At 45.9% G+C, this 21,810-nt stretch overlaps 1 protein-coding gene across 1 annotated transcript in view; it reads right to left on the reverse strand.

The window, feature by feature from the left end:
* Nucleotides 1–21,810, reverse strand: part of MFSD4A (major facilitator superfamily domain containing 4A) — a 251,529-nt gene that overhangs the window by 86,389 nt on the left and 143,330 nt on the right. Inside the window, exons 3-4 of the mRNA XM_082245559.1 lie at nt 12,595–12,834; nt 1,663–1,831 (exon numbers count right to left, since the gene is read on the reverse strand). Coding sequence (XP_082101685.1) covers nt 1,663–1,831; nt 12,595–12,834 — 409 coding nt within the window. The remainder of the gene's footprint in view (nt 1–1,662; nt 1,832–12,594; nt 12,835–21,810) is intronic.

Below are 21,810 nucleotides of genomic sequence, written 5' to 3' on the forward strand. Positions count from 1 at the left end.
GGACGACCAATCGGCGGAAATTCGTTGCGTGTGTACGAGGCTTTAGTTTGACCTCTCCTTTCCTTTGTTTGCCTGTCTGCACAGTGGAAAAGTAGTAATGCATGTAAAGCAGATAACATCCCACTTCAAATAAATAAATAAAAACCTGTGCTCTGTGCTGTGTGGAATGATAGGAGAAAAAACAAATTACCGGTAAATTAAATACCAAAGACCACTGCAAAACTCATATCGGAATACAGAACATATACACTGTAAATATAATATACAAAATGGGTGTGCTGTCCCTTGAAATTCTACATCATATAAGGTTTTTATAGTGCTCAATAACTATCAAACATAACCAAGCATATAAATAGCCAAAAAACCTTAAAACAATTAATGTAAAGTATACATATAAAAATCCATGTGCTAAATTTCATAGAAAGTGCCCAAGTGCAAAACCATAAAAAAAATGCATAGAATTTATGTTCTATCTATATAAAAGTTCATATGAATTCATTAAGTACACAGTAATACAGTATATTAATGGTGCAGACCTTCAACTTTAAACTTGTGCTCCAGGTGCTGTAATACACTTGCCAGTGTGACTCCATCACCACTTTTACACACTTCTTACCGGAATTAATAACCTCCAGATCAGCATGAGAAAGGAACGCTCCTCATTCTTAGAACTAATCTCTTGGCTGCACATTTCAGGAAGCCTGTTTCTCCCCCTGGTGGCACTCTCATCGGATTTACACTTTCACAGACAGCCATCAAAAGGTGCATGTCATACTCAAAAAGTGTAAAGTGGAGGCGCAAAGCCTGTGTGAGTGCCACCAAGGGGAGAAATAGGATACCTGGATTGTGAAGCCAAGAGATTACTTGTGCACCTATTTTGGAAGTTTTTAGATTCTATTTTAAATTGTGAATTCTTCTATTATGGCACTTTTCCACTGCAAGTACCGGCTAGTACCGGCTCGGCTCTACTCGGCCCTGCTTGGCCCGGTTTGCTTTTCCACTGCGGTACCCCATGGTATAGTGTCGGAACGGTTCGGTAAGGTACAGTATAGGTTTGCTTTTCCACTAAAGTAGTACTAAAGTTAAGTGGGTGGGATAACAACGGGGTGGGTGTGATTCTCTGACCAATCAGTGGCTAGTAGTGACTGCATGCAAAGGATTGTGGGATATGGTACCAGTTTGGTACCTGTTGGAACCACAATCGAGTAGGTACTGTTTTTTCAGAGCCGTACCGTACCGTACCGTTCGGTTCCATGCAGGGGAAAAGCAAACCTATACCGTACCGTACCGAACCGTTCCGACCCTATACCATGCGGTACCGCAGTGGAAAAGCACAAAAGCGTGCCGAACCGGTACGGTTCCATGCAGTGGAAAAGCGCCATTAGTTGCTACAAATGTAATCACATGACAACAGGGGCTAAGTGTGCTCAAAAGGGCATCATTCAGGTGTCCCTAGGAAAGTGTTATGTCTACATACATGCCTCACTATAATTACTAATACACCCCACCCCACTCACATATGCATTTTTTTTTTTTTTTTTTTACTGCAGAACTGTACTTTAAATCTTATTTTTATGTTAAGACTAAATACAATGCCTTATAAGATGTCAGTGCTATAAGCATAGGCATACTGGCTGTGTTGAATGTTCATTTTACCCTTACCACTTTGGACATCCTGTGTTTCTGTTTTTTGTAAGTCACTCATCTCATTCCCCTTCTGAGTTTCAATTGCTAGCTCATCTGCAGATAGTAAGGACCCTTCTCTGTGTTCACAGCCAGGCACCATGCCTTTGCTGTACATCAGAAGGAAAACTGCAAAAGGTACTGGAAGCTGGAGAAAAACACAACAAATCCAGTTTGTCAGAAAAGTGGAGTTATATACAGTATTTACATCATAAATTAGGAAATGCTTACAAACTATTCTCACATTGGTATATGATTCCCAGAGGAGTAACTAGAACCTTCAGGGGCCCGGTGCAAGAAACCATGAAGGGCCCCCCGAACCCCTGGCCGGGGCCCATCCCTTTAAGCCTGGGGCTCTTCGCACTGATCCTGGGGCCCTTTACTCTCGGTGCGGGGCCCTTTATTACGGTCCCGCAGTGGGACCCTTTCACAAGTTCTGCAGCGGGCCCACTTCCTGCCATCTTGGGGCCTCCCCACGATGGTGGAATATCAGGGCCTGGTCGCAAGTGTGACCTTTGCAATCCTGGAAGTTCACCCACTGGTGTCAGTAGTTTATATTTTTTGGTATTTTAATTGTATTATTTTTTATCATTTTATTTTATTTTTTTACAATGTCACTTACTATGACTCTGTCCATTCATAAAAGGAAGAAGCTGGTAAATTACATATTTACCGACCCCTTCCTGGTTTTCTTTTGTGACACATCCCCTGCAGCAGCCGACAGGAGAGGGGAGGGATCACAGTGGGGGTGGGGGGGGCAGCACAGTGGGGGGAGGGGACCGGGGGAGCACACAGGGGCACAGAGACAGCAGAACACAAGTGAACTGGATAGGAGGATTGGCGGGAGCAGCATACAGAGGAACCAATCTCCTCATTTTCCTCCTGCAGCTACAGGAGGAAAAAGGAGGTCAGTGATTTCTCTACATGCTGCCCAAGCCGCCCCTCCTATCCAGGTGTACAGGGGAGCCGCACAGGCCCCCTGGAGCATGGGGCCCGGTTGCAATTGCAACCCCTGCAACCCCTGTAGTTATGCCTCTGATGATTCCATATCTAAATTTGTCCCTAACGCACTCCCGACATTCTTTTGGGGCTGAAAAGAGCAAGGCACTCTTTTCCACATCTAGTGGTCCAAAGGCTTACTGCTTTTGGATACGTGTATTTAACGTGATTTGATCATTTATACATTTTTATTCTACTCATAACCCGTGGGAAGCACTATTACACAGGCCAATCTCAGTCCTTAGTAGAAATGAGAGAAATTTGGTGGGGTTTATCTTCTTGGTGGCCTAGCAGACGTTTGCCAAAGCTTGAAGAGAACCATCAATCAACTGAGGTTAAAAAGAGGCTCATGGGGACTAGAATACATGAGAACCCTGACACCCAGGCCAAATTTCTTAAGGTTTGGGATGTATGACTGAACTATATTGATCACTTAAATCTGGACCACTCCCTAATCTCGGTCTGATAGAACACATCAATCCATGCAGATGTTGCTGTTTGGTTGGGCCTCACGGAAACTCTCTATATCCTTATTCCCCCTTTCTTCCCCTCCTCCCATATGTCCCAACTTCCTCTTTGGTGCCTGTTTTTTTTCCCCTTTTTCTTTTCCATCTCTCTTTCTCTTCATTCGTCCTCCTCCCTTTGGCCTTTAAGAAGAGTTTAAGTCATGAGCAAATCCATCCATTCCTCTCCTTCTTACAGATCATTTTATGACTTTGCGATTTAAGGAATCCCCACTGAATTCTTACAGTATCTTTACTGCTTTCTACTTTTGCACATGACTGCACATGCTTTGGGGATGAGATTTAATTTGCGTCTGTATTTGTATACTAACACTGATGTTGGGAACTCTTTATGCCACACTCATATTCGGTGTACTTGTATAACCATGTCTTTTGCTACTGATCACGGATTATTATTTAAAAAAAACTTAAAGCGGTTCTAAAGCCCAAATGTTTTTTTTTTTTTTTTTTACCTTAATGCATTCCCTGTATTAAAGTAAAAATGTTTTACAGTTTTCTGCTTTCCACCATCTCTCAAAATACTTACCTGAGTCCTCAATAGATCCAGCACGGTACACAGCATAGCTGCATATCTTCGCTCCCCTCTCTTCCTTTTCACACAGATTTTGGTGCAGTAGCAGGAGCCATTGACTCTTGCTGCTGTCAATCAAATGCTGTGAGGAGGAAGTGGGGGTGGGGCCAAGCCATCCATAGACATACGTAGCTTAGGAGCGAGCACTCACTGTGTGCAGCAAGAGTAAGCGGTTTGCTATGGGGCACACAAACAAAAGGAGAAGCCAGCATTGCCAGCAAGGGACCCCAGAAAAGAATTTTGGCGCCACTCTGTGTAATGATTTTTTAAAAATAGGTAAGTGTAACATGTTTATTGTCTTAAAAAGAAAACTTTATTTTGCCTTTAGTAACGCTTTAATAAACAACTTTAATAAAAATATCTGTGAAATAAATAATAAATTAGGGGCTGATTCACATTTTCTGTTGGGGTGCATTACTGCATGCAAGTTAATGTATGGTATTTTGTACTGTTAACATATATAGAATTAAGATAAATATATATATATATATATATATATATATATATATATATATATATATATATACACACACAGTATCTCACAAAAGCGAGTACACCCCTTACATTTTTGTAAATATTTTATTATACCTTTTCATGTGACAGCACTGAAGAATTGACACTTTGCTACAATGTAAAGTAGTGAGTGTACAGCTTGTATAACAGTGTACATTTGCTGTCCCCTCAAAATAACTCAACACACAGCCATTGAGGTCTAAACTGCTGGCAACAAAAGTGAGTACACCGCTAAGGGAAAATGTCAAAATTGGGCCAAAGTGTCAATATTTTGTGTGGCCACCATTATTTTCCAGCACTGTCTTAACCCTCTTGGGCATGGAGTTCACCAGTGCTTCACAGGTTGCCACTGGAGTCCTCTTCCACTCTTCCATGATGACATCATGGAGCTGGTGGATGTTAGAGACCTTGTACTCCTCCACCTTCCGTTTGAGGATGCCCCACAGATGCTTATTAGGGTTTAGGTCTGGAAACATGCTTGGCCAGTCCATCACCTTTACCCTCAGCTTGCTTAGCAAGGCAGTGGTCTTCTTGGAGATGTGTTTGCGGCAGTGGAATCGGCAGGGGGGGGCTGACCTGGGCTATAGCCCCGAGTGTGCTCCCCAAAAGCCCCAGGTCTCCTGTTGCTTTTTTAAAATGATTCGCCCCGAGTCCCAAAGCCTGGGTTTGGCCGAGAACTCGGGCTACATTCCTCAGCAGTGTAAGATTTATAAAGCACATGCAATGATTGGTGGGCAATCCGGGGCAGCCGCAAGGAGAGTGAATGCAGCTGTCAAGTTTCAGCATTGATGTCGGGTGTGGGCGGGGCCGGTATGCCACGCCCACCTTCCTCCCCAGACAGCTTCTGTTTCTCTATGCACGGAACAATGGGGCGGAGCCCCGCATACCGGTCCCGCCCACACCCGAAATCAATGCTACTTGACAGCGGCAATCACTCTCCTTCCTTGCGGCTGCCCCAGATCGCCCACCAATCACTGGATGCAGTGGCGTAAAGGGCACTGTGTAAACCGCAGGCAGTGGCAGCTCCTTCAGTCCGGGGACTAGCGGGGGCGGAGCCGTGGCGGGAAGGGGGCGGGGCCTCGGCGGGAAGAAGGGGCGGAGCCTCAGCGGGAAGAAGGTGAGTGCCCATTGCTCAAGTGTGTGTGCTGGGTAGTAGAGGGATGGGGAAGCTGCATATAGAGGAATTCATCTTTCTCTATTCTTTCTGCAGCTGCTGAATAACCCTCCTGCAGGAAGAATAGGGGAAGATCAATTCCTCTATATGCAGCTGCCCCATCCCCCTCCTATACAACTTCTTTTGCTGGCTCACCAGTGCTCTTAACCCCCCCCCCTCCAGTGTTCTAATCCCCCCTCAGTGCTCTTATTCCCCCCCCACTCGGTGCTCTTATCCCCCCCCCCACCCTCAGTGCACTTATCCCTGACTCAGTGCTCTTATCCCCGACTCAGTGCTCTTAACCCCCCCACCCAGTGCACTGGACTGCCCCCTGTTCTTTAGCCCTCCCCCGGTGCTCTTCAGCTCCCCACTGTGCTTTTCATCTCCCTCCCCCCTATGCTCCCTGTCCCCCCCGTGCTCTCCACCCCCTGCGCCTTCCAACCCCCCTGCAATGCTTTCCAAACCCCCTCTTAATACTCTCCAGTCCCCACCCACCACTGTGCCCTTCAGCTCCTCCAGTGCTCTCTGCTTCACCTGTGCTCTCCGGCCCCCCTAGTGCTCTTCTATCTTCTATCATGTCCTCAGTCTCTGACCATCTCCTGTATCATCTCTGCAGTCTCTGACCATCTCCTGTATCATCTCTGCAGTCTCTGACTGTCTCCTGAACCATGTCTGCAGTCTCTGACCATCTTCTGTAACATGTCCTCAGTCTCTGACCATCTCCTGTATCATGTCCTTAGTCTCTGACCATCTTCTGTAACATGTCCTCAGTCTCTGACCATCTCCTGTATCATGTCCTCAGTCTCTGACCATCTTCTGTAACATGTCCTCAGTCTCTCACCATCTCCTGTATCATGTCCTCAGTCTCTGACCATCTTCTGTAACATGTCCTCAGTCTCTCACCATCTCCTGTATCATGTCCTCAGTCTCTGACCATCTCCTGTATCATGTCCTCAGTCTCTGACCATCTTCTGTAACATGTCCTCAGTCTCTCACCATCTCCTGTATCATGTCCTCAGTCTCTGACCATCTTCTGTAACATGTCCTCAGTCTCTCACCATCTCCTGTATCATGTCCTCAGTCTCTGACCATCTCCTGTATCATGTCCTCAGTCTCTGACCATCTTCTGTAACATGTCCTCAGTCTCTCACCATCTCCTGTATCATGTCCTCAGTCTCTGACCATCTTCTGTAACATGTCCTCAGTCTCTCACCATCTCCTGTATCATGTCCTCAGTCTCTGACCATCTCCTGTATCATGTCCTCAGTCTCTGACCATCTTCTGTAACATGTCCTCAGTCTCTGACCATCTCCTGTATCATGTCCTCAGTCTCTGACCATCTTCTGTAACATGTCCTCAGTCTCTGACCATCTCCTGTAACATGTCCTGAGTCTCTGGCCATCTTCTGTTTAATGTCCTCAGTCTCTGACCATCTCCTGTATCATGTCCTCAGTCTCTGACCATCTCCTGTATCATCTCTGCAGTCTCTGACTGTCTCCTGAACCATGTCTGCAGTCTCTGACCATCTCCTGTATCATGTCCTTAGTCTCTGACCATCTTCTGTAACATGTCCTCAGTCTCTGACCATCTCCTGTATCATGTCCTTAGTCTCTGACCATCTTCTGTAACATGTCCTCAGTCTCTGACCATCTCCTGTATCATGTCCTCAGTCTCTGACCATCTTCTGTAACATGTCCTCAGTCTCTCACCATCTCCTGTATCATGTCCTCAGTCTCTGACCATCTCCTGTATCATGTCCTCAGTCTCTGACCATCTTCTGTAACATGTCCTCAGTCTCTCACCATCTCCTGTATCATGTCCTCAGTCTCTGACCATCTTCTGTAACATGTCCTCAGTCTCTCACCATCTCCTGTATCATGTCCTCAGTCTCTGACCATCTCCTGTATCATGTCCTCAGTCTCTGACCATCTTCTGTAACATGTCCTCAGTCTCTCACCATCTCCTGTATCATGTCCTCAGTCTCTGACCATCTTCTGTAACATGTCCTCAGTCTCTCACCATCTCCTGTATCATGTCCTCAGTCTCTGACCATCTCCTGTATCATGTCCTCAGTCTCTGACCATCTTCTGTAACATGTCCTCAGTCTCTGACCATCTCCTGTATCATGTCCTCAGTCTCTGACCATCTTCTGTAACATGTCCTCAGTCTCTGACCATCTCCTGTAACATGTCCTGAGTCTCTGGCCATCTTCTGTTTAATGTCCTCAGTCTCTGACCATCTCCTGTATCATGTCCTCAGTCTCTGACCATCTCCTGTATCATCTCTGCAGTCTCTGACTGTCTCCTGAACCATGTCTGCAGTCTCTGACCATCTCCTGTATCATGTCCTTAGTCTCTGACCATCTTCTGTAACATGTCCTCAGTCTCTGACCATCTCCTGTATCATGTCCTTAGTCTCTGACCATCTTCTGTAACATGTCCTCAGTCTCTGACCATCTCCTGTATCATGTCCTCAGTCTCTGACCATCTTCTGTAACATGTCCTCAGTCTCTCACCATCTCCTGTATCATGTCCTCAGTCTCTGACCATCTTCTGTAACATGTCCTCAGTCTCTCACCATCTCCTGTATCATGTCCTCAGTCTCTGACCATCTCCTGTATCATGTCCTCAGTCTCTGACCATCTTCTGTAACATGTCCTCAGTCTCTCACCATCTCCTGTATCATGTCCTCAGTCTCTGACCATCTTCTGTAACATGTCCTCAGTCTCTCACCATCTCCTGTATCATGTCCTCAGTCTCTGACCATCTCCTGTATCATGTCCTCAGTCTCTGACCATCTTCTGTAACATGTCCTCAGTCTCTCACCATCTCCTGTATCATGTCCTCAGTCTCTGACCATCTTCTGTAACATGTCCTCAGTCTCTCACCATCTCCTGTATCATGTCCTCAGTCTCTGACCATCTTCTGTAACATGTCCTCAGTCTCTCACCATCTCCTGTATCATGTCCTCAGTCTCTGACCATCTCCTGTATCATGTCCTCAGTCTCTGACCATCTTCTGTAACATGTCCTCAGTCTCTCACCATCTCCTGTATCATGTCCTCAGTCTCTGACCATCTTCTGTAACATGTCCTCAGTCTCTCACCATCTCCTGTATCATGTCCTCAGTCTCTGACCATCTCCTGTATCATGTCCTCAGTCTCTGACCATCTTCTGTAACATGTCCTCAGTCTCTCACCATCTCCTGTATCATGTCCTCAGTCTCTGACCATCTTCTGTAACATGTCCTCAGTCTCTCACCATCTCCTGTATCATGTCCTCAGTCTCTGACCATCTTCTGTAACATGTCCTCAGTCTCTCACCATCTCCTGTATCATGTCCTCAGTCTCTGACCATCTCCTGTATCATGTCCTCAGTCTCTGACCATCTTCTGTAACATGTCCTCAGTCTCTGACCATCTCCTGTATCATGTCCTCAGTCTCTGACCATCTTCTGTAACATGTCCTCAGTCTCTGACCATCTCCTGTAACATGTCCTGAGTCTCTGGCCATCTTCTGTTTAATGTCCTCAGTCTCTGACCATCTCCTGTATCATGTCCTCAGTCTCTGACCATCTCCTGTATCATCTCTGCAGTCTCTGACTGTCTCCTGAACCATGTCTGCAGTCTCTGACCATCTCCTGTATCATGTCCTTAGTCTCTGACCATCTTCTGTAACATGTCCTCAGTCTCTGACCATCTCCTGTATCATGTCCTTAGTCTCTGACCATCTTCTGTAACATGTCCTCAGTCTCTGACCATCTCCTGTATCATGTCCTCAGTCTCTGACCATCTCCTGTATCATGTCCTCAGTCTCTCACCATCTCCTGTATCATGTCCTCAGTCTCTGACCATCTTCTGTAACATGTCCTCAGTCTCTCACCATCTCCTGTATCATGTCCTCAGTCTCTGACCATCTTCTGTAACATGTCCTCAGTCTCTCACCATCTCCTGTATCATGTCCTCAGTCTCTGACCATCTCCTGTATCATGTCCTCAGTCTCTGACCATCTTCTGTAACATGTCCTCAGTCTCTGACCATCTTCTGTATCATGTCCTCAGTCTCTGACCATCTCCTGTATCATGTCCTCAGTCTCTGACCATCTCCTGTAACATGTCCTCAGTCTCTGGCCATCTTCTGTTTAATGTCCTCAGTCTCTGACCGTCTCCTGAACCATGTCCTCAGTCTCTGACCGTCTCTTGTATCATGTCTGCAGTCTTTGACCACTTCTTGTATCATGTCTGTAGTCTCTGACCATCTCCTGTACCATGTCTGCAGTCTCTGACCATCTCCTGTACCATGTCTGCAGTCTCTGACCATCTCCTGTACCATGACGTCTCTAAGACTTTGAAATGTGTTCACCACATATACCGGGATGCTTCGCTTTCCATTCACAGGCCTGTGGAAGAGGTGCTGCAAATCACAGCAGGACAATGCTTGCTGGATCTGTTGGGTTGGGCAGGTGAGTGTTCCCACGTATAACATGTAAGAGGAGGGAAAAAAAATGATGGGACAATAGTCAGACATGGGGTGGTATGAAGAGAAGTACAGGGGGTCAGACATGGGGTGGTATGGAGAGGAGTACAGGGGGTCAGACATGGGGTGGTATGGAGAGGAGTACAGGGGGTCAGACATGGGTTGGTATGGAGAGGAGTACAGGGGGTCAGACATGGGGTGGTATGGAGAGGAGAGGAGTACAGGGGGTCAGTCATGGGGTGGTATGGAGAGGAGTACAGGGGGTCAGACATGGGGTGGTATGAAGAGGAGTACAGGGGGTCAGACATGGGGTGGTATGGAGAGGAGTACAGGGGGTCAGTCATGGGGTGGTATGGAGAGGAGAGGAGTACAGGGGGTCAGACATGGGGTGGTATGGAGAGGAGTACAGGGGGTCAGACATGGGGTGGTATGGAGAGGAAAGGAGTACAGGGGGTCAGTCACGGGGTGGTATGGAGAGCCGAGAAGTACAGGGGGTCAGACATGGGGTGATATGGAGAGGAGAACAGGGGGGCAGATATAGGGTGGTATGGAGAGGAGCGGAGTACAGGGGGTCAGTCATGGGGTGGTATGGAGAGGAGAGAAGTACAGGGGTTCAGTCATGGGGTTGTATGAAGAGGAATACAGGGGGTCAGACATGGGGTGGTATGGAGAGGAGCTCTCCATACCACCCCATGATTGACCTCCTGTACTCCTCTCCTCTCCATACCACCCCATGTCTGACCCCCTGTACTCCTCTTCATACCACCCCATGTCTGACCCCCTGTACTCCTCTCCTCTCCATACCACCCCATGACTGACCCCCTGTACTCCTCTCCTCTCCATACCACCCCATGACTGACCCCCTGTACTCCTCTCATCTCCATACCACCCAATGACTGACCCCCTGTACTCCTCTCCTCTCCATACCACCCCATGTCTGACCCCATGTACTCCTCTCCATACCAACCCATATCTGACCCCCTGTACTCCTCTCCATACCACCCCATGTCTGACCCCCTGTACTCCTCTCCTCTCCATACCACCCCATGACTGACCCCCTGTACTCCTCTCCATACCACCCCATGTCTGACCCCCTGTACTCCTCTTCATACCACCCCATGTCTGACCCCCTGTACTCCTCTCCATACCACCCCATGTCTGACCCCCTGTACTCCTCTCCATACCACCCCATGACTGACCCCCTGTACTCCTCTCCTCTCCATACCACCCCATGTCTGACCCCCTGTACTCCTCTCCATACCAATCCATGTCTGACCCCCTGTACTCCTCTCCTCTCCATACCACCCCATGACTGACCTCCTGTACTCCTCTCCATACCACCCCATGTCTGACCCCCTGTACTCCTCTCCATACCACCCCATGTCTGACCCCCTGTACTCCTCTCCATACCACCCCATGTCTGACCCCCTGTACTCCTCTCCATACCACCCCATGTCTGACTCCCTGTACTCCTCTCCTCTTCATACCACCCCATGACTGACCTCCTGTACTCCTCTCCATACCACCACATGACTGACCCCCTTTACTTCTCTCTTCTCCATACCACCCAATTTCTCACCCCCTGTACTTCTCTCCATACCACCCCTTGACTGACCCTTGACTGAGGGGGCCATTGGGTGGAGCTTGGGCGGTACTTACTTTTAAATATGGGAGGAGCTTGGGCGGGGCTTTTCTTTAAAATGTGGGAGGGGGTTATCAAATTTATCTTCAGGCTGAAGCCCCTGGTCTTTTTCCCACCTAGCAACACCCCTGGTTTGCGGTCGTTATTATGTTGGAATACTGCCCTGTGGCTCAGTCTCCAAAGGAAGGGGCTCTTGCTCTGCTTCAGTATGTCACAATACATGTTAGCAGTCATGTTTCTCTCAATGAACTGTAGCTCCCCAATGCCGGCAGCACTCATGCAACCCCAGAACATGACACTCCCAGCTTCATGATTGACTGTAGGCAAGATATGCCATGAGGTGCCTTGTTGAACTTCCAGTGACCAGTATGAGAGAGTGAGAGCAATTTTGAGGGGACAACAAATGTACACTGTTATACAAGCTGCACACTCACTACTTTACATTGTAGCAAAGTGTCATTTCTTCAGTGCTGTCACATGAAAAGATGCAGTAATAAAATATTTATAAAAATGTGAGGGGTGTACTTACTTTTGTGAGATTATATATATATATATACATATATATATATATATATATATATATATATATATATATATATATATATATATATATATATATATATATATATATATATATACATATATACACATACATACACATATATACATACACATATACACTAAGCTTTCTGTGTAGCAATAAGTCATTTAGAATAGGCTGCAAACAAATGGAAAATAAACAAAACAAGGACTTGCACTTTTTTTTTGTAATTTGAACAAAATGCATCCCAACACACAGCAGTGCTTTGTGGTCCCCTGTAGTGCGGGCTTATCAGCACCTACTGTATTGGAGTACCACCCTCAACGAATGCCTCTACAACACAATGCACAGAATGCAGCATGTTACCGTAAATTTTAGAACATTACTACAATGAATGAGTATGAAAGGGACCTAAAGGAATTTGGGAATGAGCATGTTTCCGGTTATATTATGTAGTCACTCAGATGCCTACACAAAGAGAGAATTAAATACTCACATTGATGACAGCCATAATCCAAAATGCATAGGCCACATTTGTTAGCGCTGGCCCATCCTGTGGAAGAACATAATGTGACACATTCCCTGGATGAGGAGGTACAATTGAGTTCCTTATGTGTTCCAGATTCCTGCTCCCATTTAGGGTTGAGTTGGACTGGATACAGTTGGTGTCCGAAAGGAATGGATCTGCTATCAAAGGACTCAGAAGTGCTCCAAAACCAACAAAGAAATGAAGCACCTAAAAAAAAAAAAAAAAAAAAAAAAAAAAAATAGCACATAAGTTTACTAAGTAATGCCTAAATCTAGTTTTCAAGTATTACATGTTTCTACATGTTTCTATGGTTTATAAGAAATGGCTAGGAAAAGTCTGTATTATTTTACTCAATAGAACTGGTTTGATCTTTGTGTTTCTGTGGGTTACAATTCAAGAAAATGGGGCTTTTACTCTCCACTTTTTAGAGAATGAACACTCATTTAGCCAAGCATACAAGCTGGAAGCAATATGCATAAAAAATGGAAGCAAAATGCAAGCATTTTTAAAACTGCAGTTGAATTAGTCCATTAATGTTATGGTCGAAGGATAAGTGTTCACCATTTTTCACAAGAGACATAATTCATGACGTTACATGCAACTTCTGGAAACTGTTATACTGTATCAATATTTAGCGTGACATTATGTAAATAGTCAGTGTTCTCAGTGTAATTATGGAATCATGTTAATGAAAGACAACGCTATTGAATATACGCAACTCAGTTTTGCATAAATGTTGGCAAGTTGATGCACATTTTGGCTTCTCTTAGCCTTTGAAAATTTACGTAATAAGACATCTTCTTAACCAAAGTCATCATCTTTCCAATTGACAGAGGTAATACAAAGCCAAATCACTGTGCCATACTCTACCCAAGGGATTCTCCATCATAGGTTTGATGTCTATATGTGCCATAATTAATAACGTTTTTTTCAACCTGACTAACTATGTAGCGTGATTTTTTGTGAACAACAGTAAAATTGTAGTAGACAATATGCAAACTCACAAAGCAAGCTTTTTTTTCTACTCCAGTCTTAAGCTTGTTATCCACTTGCCGACTGCCGCACGACTATTTACATCGGCAGTCAGCCCCTCACAGGCAGGGCGACGTAGGGCTACGTCGCTAGCCTGTGAGGGTCTAGGGAGCAAGCGCGCGCCGCCGGAGGCGTGCTCCCGCGCGGTCACGGACCCCCCCCCCCGCGCGTGTGACCGGTGGACCCGATGTCCGCCAGTCACTCTCGATCGTCCGTTAGAGCGGAAGAAAGGCAGGCGGCTAATGTAAACAAGCCGCCTGTCATTCTCCCCTGTGTATGAATGGTGATCATACGGTTCTACTATGTAGGACCGTTGATCACTGTTCTTACAGCTCAAGCCACAGCCAATCACAGTTAGAATCACGCCCCTAGGGACACACATAACCCCTCCCTCTCAAAAAAAGTTAACCCCTTCACTACCAGTGTCATTTTACAGTAACAGTGCATATGTATAGCACTGATTACTGCAGTAATGTCACTGGTACCCCCAAAAGTGTCAAAAATGTCAGTCAAGGGTCCGATATGTCCGCCGCAATGTCGCAGTACCCCAAAAAAAAAAAAAAATCGCAGATCGCCGCCATTACCTGTTAAAAAAAAAACAACAAAAATGACAAAAATCTTTCCCTTAGTTAGTAAACGCAATAACTTTTGCGAAAACCAATCAAAATACGCTTTTTTTTTACCAAACCTATGTAGCAGAAAACAAATTGGCCTAAAATGTTAAAAAAAAATTTGATTTTTACATTTTTTTGGGGGGAATTTCATATAAAAAAAAATGTGAAAAATATTATTTTTGCAAAATTGACGCTCTTTTTTTGTTTATAGCGCAAAAAGTAAAAATCGCACAGGTGATCAAATACCACCAAAATAAAACTCTGTTTGTGGGAAAAAAAGGACGTCAAATTAATTCGGGTACAGCGTCGCATGACCGCACAATTGTCCGTTAAACTCACGCAGTGCAGAATAGAAAACCTTAGTTACTTACCGGTGACGGTATTTCTAAGAGCCTTTCAGGACAGCACCTTGAGAGAGTGCAGCTCCACCCAATCCACAGGAAACACTGCCAAATAAAAACTCCTCCTCTTCCACCATGCCTCAGTCATAGAGTAGCCTCCGACATGCTGGAAAACAGAACATAAACAACTACCACAGGTTAAACATTTACAAATTTATATTATAAACAAAACCAAGGGGGGGTAGCTGCTGCTGTCCTGAAAGGCTCTTAGAAATACCGTCACCGGTAAGTAACTAAGGTTTTCTCAGGTCGCCTTTCAGGACAGCACCTGGAGAGGATAAGCGAGTAACTTACACTTAGGGTGGGACCACTGCCTGCAGAACCTTTCTGCAGAAGGCTTGATCCTGAGCTGACAACAAGTCCAACCTGTAGTGTCTAATAAAGGTTGAAAAGCTACACCAGGTAGCTGCCTTGCAGATCTGTTCTGGCTAAGCACCGGCCCATTCAGCCCATGAGGTTGCCACAGACCTTGTAGAATGCGCCAAAATGCCTTCTGGAGGTTCTTCTCCTTGAGCTACATAAGCCTGTTCAATTGCCCATCTGAGCCATTTGCCTAAAGTGCTCTTTGATGCTTTTTCTCCTATACGGGACAAATAATGCATTTGTCTTTCTGAATTCTTTAGTTACCAGGAGGAACTGAAGTAAGCATCTCCTCACGTCCAAGGTATGAAAGGATTCTTCCCGAGTATTACTAGGAGTTGAGGAGAAGGTTGGTAACACAATTTCTTGTGATCTATGAAAAGATGAAGCAATCTTTGGAAGAAAGGCTGGGTCCGTTCTCAGGACTACTCGATCTGCAAAAATTGTCAAAAAAGGGTCTGAAACTGAGAGGGCCTGAATCTCACTGATTCTTCTGGCCGAGGTTATTGCTATCAAAAAGATAGTCTTCAAAACCAAATTCTTCAGAGAAGCCTCTTTTAATGGTTCAAAAGGAAACTTAGTCAAACCTTGTAACACAATGGTCAAATCCCATTTGGGAAATACTTTAAGGGCTATTGGCCTGTTGCGGGCTAATGCCTTGAAAAATCTAATAATTAGAGTCTCTTGGGACAAAGTCTTTTCGAAAAAAACTGAAAGAGCCGCTACTTGCGTTTTTAGAGTGCTGGCTGCTAGTCCCTTCTCCATTCCTTCATGGAGGAACTCTAGCACTGAAACTAAATTCTTTAATTCCAAATTCTTGCTGGAACACCAGAAGTTATATTTTCTCCAGACTTTCATGTAAATATCCCTGGTCACCTTCTTCCTACTGGAGAGAAGGGTAGAGATAACTTTTTCCGACAGGCCTCTGGCTCTTAAGAGGTCTTCCTCAGAAACCACGCTGTCAGTTGTAGGCAGTCCAGTTCCGGATAAACCAGGTTCCCCTGTGTCAAAAGATCTCTCCTGGACGGAAGTCTCCAGGGAGGTTCTGAGGCAAGATTCAGCAGGAGGGTGAACCAAGTTTTCTTTGGCCAAAAAGGTGTAATCAGAATTAAGTTGGTCTTTTCTTCCCTGAATTTTTTGAGAACCAACGGAATCAGTTGGAATGGAGGGAATGCATAAGACAAAGGGAAGTCCCATGGATGAGCTAGAGCATCCAAGCCCCAGTCCTGATCCTCCCTGTGTAGGGAAAAGAATCTTTGGACTTTGGTGTTCTGTTGACAAGCGAACAGATCTATTTGGGGAAGACCCCAAGCTTCCACAATCTGCTTAAATACCTCTTGGTTCAGACTCCATTCTGATTCCAACACCTTTCTCCTGCTCAGCAAATCTGCTAGAAGGTTTTGTGATCCCTTTAGATGTACAGCTGTCAGGGAGGCTAGATCTTTCTCCGCCCAGGAGAGTAGCTGGATTGCCAGGTCTGAGAGCTGCCTGCTTCTTGTGCCTCCTTGTTTTGACACATAGGCCACCGCTGTCATGTTGTCCGACAGAACTTGCACATGATGGCCCTTGACTGTCTGTTGAAAGGACCAAAGACCCAGAAGGATGGCTTTCAACAAACATGGATGATTTCCTGGACTCTGCTTTGGACCATGTTCCTTGCATTGTCCGACCGTCCAAGTGGGCTCCCCAGCCCCACGCACTGGCAGCCCACTTGGACGGTCGGACAATGCAAGGAACATGGTCCAAAGCAGAGTCCAGGAAATCATCCATGGTTCGTGGTCAGACGTTTGTTCGTCTGGAAAGTCCATTGCAGACCTTCTTCCAGATTTCTGGAATGTCTCCACCACCACAGAGATCTTTTTGCTTTCGTGGTGATTCTGATGGATTTCTCCAGATATTCCGGATATGACCAACTCTGCAGGATGTCTCTCTGGGGAAGACGAGAATGCAGCCTTGCCCACTGTACTGCAGGGATAGCGGCTGTGAGCAAGCCCAGAGCTGCCATGGCCGACCTGACAGTAACTTGATGACTGGTTTGCAACCGGGCAACTGCGTTCTGAGTTTTCACTATCTTCTCTTGAGGTAGAAATACATTCTGGAGGACTGAATCTATTCTGTATCCCAGAAATGTTATCTGCTGAGATGGAATCAAACTGGACTTCTCCAAATTCATGAGCCACCCCAGACTCTCTAGGTGGTCCTGAGTCTCCTGGAGGTGTACCAACGCCTGGCTCTTGGATTCTGCAAAAATTAGCAGATCGTCCAGATAAGGGACAATGGAAATACCCCTCAGCCTTAACGGCTCTAGAGCATCCGCCATTACCTTGGTAAACACTCTTGGAGAGGATGAGAGGCCAAAGGGGAGGGCCCTGAACTGCAGATGCCAGACCGATTCCCCCAGATTGACCGCCAGCCTTAGGAATTTCTGGCATTCCTGATTTTGGGATGTGCAGGTAAGCGTCCCTCAGATCCAAAGATGCCATAAAACAGTTTGGGGACAGCAGTTTGGTCACTGAATAGATGGTGTCCATCCTGAAGTGTTTGTACCGAATTGATCTGTTCAGGATTTTTAGATTTAGGATCATCCGGTACTTGCCTGAGGGCTTCTTTACTAGAAAAATCTGAGAATAAAACCCACGGCCTTGTTGCCCCTTGGGGACTTGGATAATAACTTCCTGTTGAATCAGCTCTTGTAAAAGAGACATCATTGAGGAAGCCTCTTCCGGATCCCTTGGAAGGGGAGTAACAAAGAATCTGCTTGGAGGAGTCTCCGAGAATTCCAGTTTGTATCCCTGAGCCACTATATTCCTTACAAAGGGGCTTGCGGATACCTCTTCCCATCGTGGGAGGAACCATAACAGTCTTCCTCCCACTGGAAGACTGCTGTCACTTGGTTTTAGTCGCCTGGTCAGGTGGTCTGAAGAGGACTCCACCTTTCCCTTTGCCTTTTTGGGAGGCCCATCTTGATCTCTGATCTTGTTCACGTCCTCTGTTGGCTTGTTGAACAGAACGAAATCTCTTTTTTGGAGGCGATTTCTTTTTTGACGGAAAGGCCTTCTTTTTATCCGCCGTTCTGTCAAGAATTGCTTCCAATTCTGGCCCAAAAAGCAAGTCACCGGCAAAAGGTAAACCACAGAGTTTCACCTTAGAAGCTGAATCACCCGACCAAGTTTTCAACCAGACCACCCTCCTGGCAGAGTTGACAAGGGCTGCTGACCTGGCGGACATTTTAATAGATTCAGCAGAAGCATTGGACATATATTTTACTGCCTTTAGGAGCAGCGGAAAAGACTCCAGGAGATCTTTCCTTGCTGTTCCAGCCTCCACGTGCCCTTTGAGTTGTTCGAGCCAGCACTCAAGATTTCTGGCTACTACAGTGGAGGCCATGGCCGGCTTAAGGCTGGACGTAGAGGAATCCCAAGCCTTTTTAAGGAGAGAATCTGCCCTTTTATCCATGGCGTCTTTCAGAACACCCATGTCTTCGAACGCCAAATCCGTGCGGCGAGACACCTGAGAAAAAGCCGCATCCACTTTGGGCTTTTTGTTCCACAGATGTGCCGTATCCTCTTCAAACGGAAATCTCCTTTTTAGGGACTTAGAGAAAAAAGGGGCCCTCTCTGGGTCCTTCCACTCTTTCTCAATAGATTCCGTAAGGACTTTATGAACAGGAAAAACCCTGCGTTTTGTCTGTTCTAGGCCCTGGTACATTTTGTCATGTATTGAAACTTGCACTTTTTCTTCTGCGATTTCTAACGTGGTGTAAATCGCCCCCAGCAAATCCTCTACTTCTTCCAAGGATAATTTGTATATCGAAGATCTAGCCATCTCTTCCTTTTCTTCCTCCTCTGAATCCCTGAGGGAACAGAGAGCACTTGCCCCTTCATTCTGAGTCACTAGATACTGCAGATTTAGAAGTAGATGGCTGGGAAGATGTTCCACCCGTTTGTTGGGAATCTGATAGAACTGGTGGCATCCTGGATAACAGGGAACGAACTGAGGACAGGGTGTCTGTAAGTTCCTTGAATGAAGAGATGAAGTCGCTATTCTGCTGACTAGACTCTTCTTTCACCAGATCAGCAATACAGGATTTGCAAAGTGGCTTCACCCAGGAATCTCTGAGCGGATTTTTGCATGAAGGGCATTTCCTTGATGCTGGTGCTTTTGTCTTCACTGTGGCTTTAACCTAGTAAAGAAAAAGCCACCATGAATCCCCAATAACTACTATTGAAAACCACTACCTAGTGATTTTTTGCAAGGAAGAAACAGTGACCCACACCAAAAAAGGATCAGAAGAAAGACTCCCAGATGCATACATATCCTGTCAGACTGGGAACAGTTACTTAGTACTACAGGGCAGGCTCCAAAGGAGGGAAAGAAAAAAACCCCAAATAAAAGCTCACATGGTATAGAAAAAAGAGGCACCACTGCACCTCTCCTACCTGAGCTTGGCCGGTGCTGGCGGTGCCTGCTTCCACCGATGCTGCAGTCCTTTCTTCCATGTCTGTTTGAAAGCGCAGCTACTGGCAGATCTCTCCGATTTAAATACCGCTTCCCGCGTCCTCCTCTGTGGACCGGAAGGGGAAGCGCCGACCTTGCGACCTGCCTCTGACTCCTGCATGTAGTGCAGCCGGAGCTATCGCCGCCACGCCCCCACCGGAAGTCCCGTCCACCGGAAGTGACGCCGCGCGTCCCCGGGATCAGAGTCTGAAAAATGCGGGAGATTTAAAGTCTAAAGAGACTCCCCGCCTGCTGTACGAAGCGCGGACCTCTGACGCCCGGACCGTATCCTCCGATGGGTCTCAGCTCCCCTGAGCGAACGAGGTGAGAGGCTCCGGAGCATACCCCCTTTGACAACTCCAGGGAGGGGAGCTGGGATGGTCTCCAACTGAAATACCAAAACATGGGCAATATCTCCTTCTCTCCCCCTGGAGAGAGCGCAGCCCTTCCACACAGCTCCTGCAATGCTTCCACCATGGCGGAGGAAACACAAATGACTGAGGCATGGTGGAAGAGGAGGAGTTTTTTATTTGGCAGTGTTTCCTGTGGATTGGGTGGAGCTGCGCTCTCTTCCAGGTGCTGTCCTGAAAGGCGACCTGAGAAAAATAGGCCCTGGTCAGGAAGGGGGAACATTTTCTGGGGCTTAAGTGGTTATAAACTAGAAGAGATTAGTTTGAAATTTTTCATTTCAAGAATGTTCGTTCAATTTTCCAAACATTGGTGAGGACAAATCGATATTGGTTGTCAACTGCAATGATGAGAAAATTTGAAGGAGCAGGATGGAAAGTTTTTTTTGAATGAACACATTTCTAACAGTGTATGTGGTTTTGGTTCGGTCAACTTAATTTGTTCCAAAATCGAATGTTAAAACCAAACAAACATATTAACTGCTTTGGAATGATATTCATCAAGTCACCAAATGTACTGGGAATTTTTGTACAAATTTAGTTTGAAAAGCTCTAAAATATGGCTATAGCCAGGTTAATCACTTGCCGACTGCCCCACGTACATATACTGCGGGGCTGCGGTTCTTCTGCGCAAAATCACGTACAGGTACACAATTTCGCTATTCAGGGTCAGTGGCGGCCCGCCGATCGTTCTCGAGACAGGCAGAACAGCGGTCTTCCTATATAAACAAGGCATATTACCGTTCTGTGACAAAGGGAAGACAGAGATCCTGTATTTCTGCTAAGCAGGAACACAGTTCTCTGTCTTCCCACAGTTAAAGCATCCCCCACACCGTTAGAAAGCACTCCCTAGGGACACATTTAACCCTTTGATCACCCCTGATATTAACCTCTTCCCTGCCAGTGTCATTAGTACAATGACAGTGCATATTTTTTTTAGCATTGATCACTGTATTAGCTGGTCCCCAAAAAAGTGTCAAAAGTGTCACTTAGATTTCCTTGATTTGTCCACTGCAATGTCGCAGTCCTGTCTCTTGAAGCCCTAACACGCAGAGATTTGATTTTGGCCCCATTCACACATGGTTATTAGTTGTGCGTCTCGTGCAGGGCCATGTATTACCGGCACAGGGATTCACAGGTTTTGCATGCATTCCTGTATTGGCAGTCCTATAGATATGTTTTTGAACACACTGTTGCATGGACACAGCCGCCATGTCCCAATATGGCATCCATGCAAGTGCGGGTTCACGGCTGCACATACGTCATGCCGTGCAGCCAATACATATCTTTGGGACTGCCAACACGGGAATATATGCAACACCTACAACAATAACATATGGCCCAGAATGGAACTCACAGCTAATCACCCCGAGTAAACATGGATGTGGTCATTTTTCCTGCTCCTAAACTGTCTCTGGCCCAAAGATGACCGCTGATCTGCCAGTACATATTATTTATCATTTTCTCTATCCATGTGGCCTCTGTAGGGGATACAGATACTATAAAACATCTAGTAGAATTTATAATGATGTTCTTATGCTTGTGGATTAGTTAAAGATAAAAACATTTGGTAACACACAAATTTTGAACAGGACATATAGGCAAAACGATTATGTCAAAAGCCAGGAATAATGCATCCAGTTTGCACTTCAACATAATACTAGAAGTAAATCCTATTCCCAGCTTTTGTTAGTTTTCTGCCCTTATTATTCTTCTTGCTGACCGCAATACGTATGTATAATATATATATATATATATATATATCATATATATATGTGTGTGTGAGTGTGTAGCAATATTTTGCAGGCATTGGGCCTGACATGGGTCTGCCATGGTCACCGGTAACACCAACAGCATATTTAAACTGATTTC

Source organism: Pelophylax lessonae (genome assembly GCF_965119305.1).
Source record: "Pelophylax lessonae genome assembly, chromosome: 2".
Lineage (NCBI taxonomy): Eukaryota > Metazoa > Chordata > Amphibia > Anura > Ranidae > Pelophylax > Pelophylax lessonae.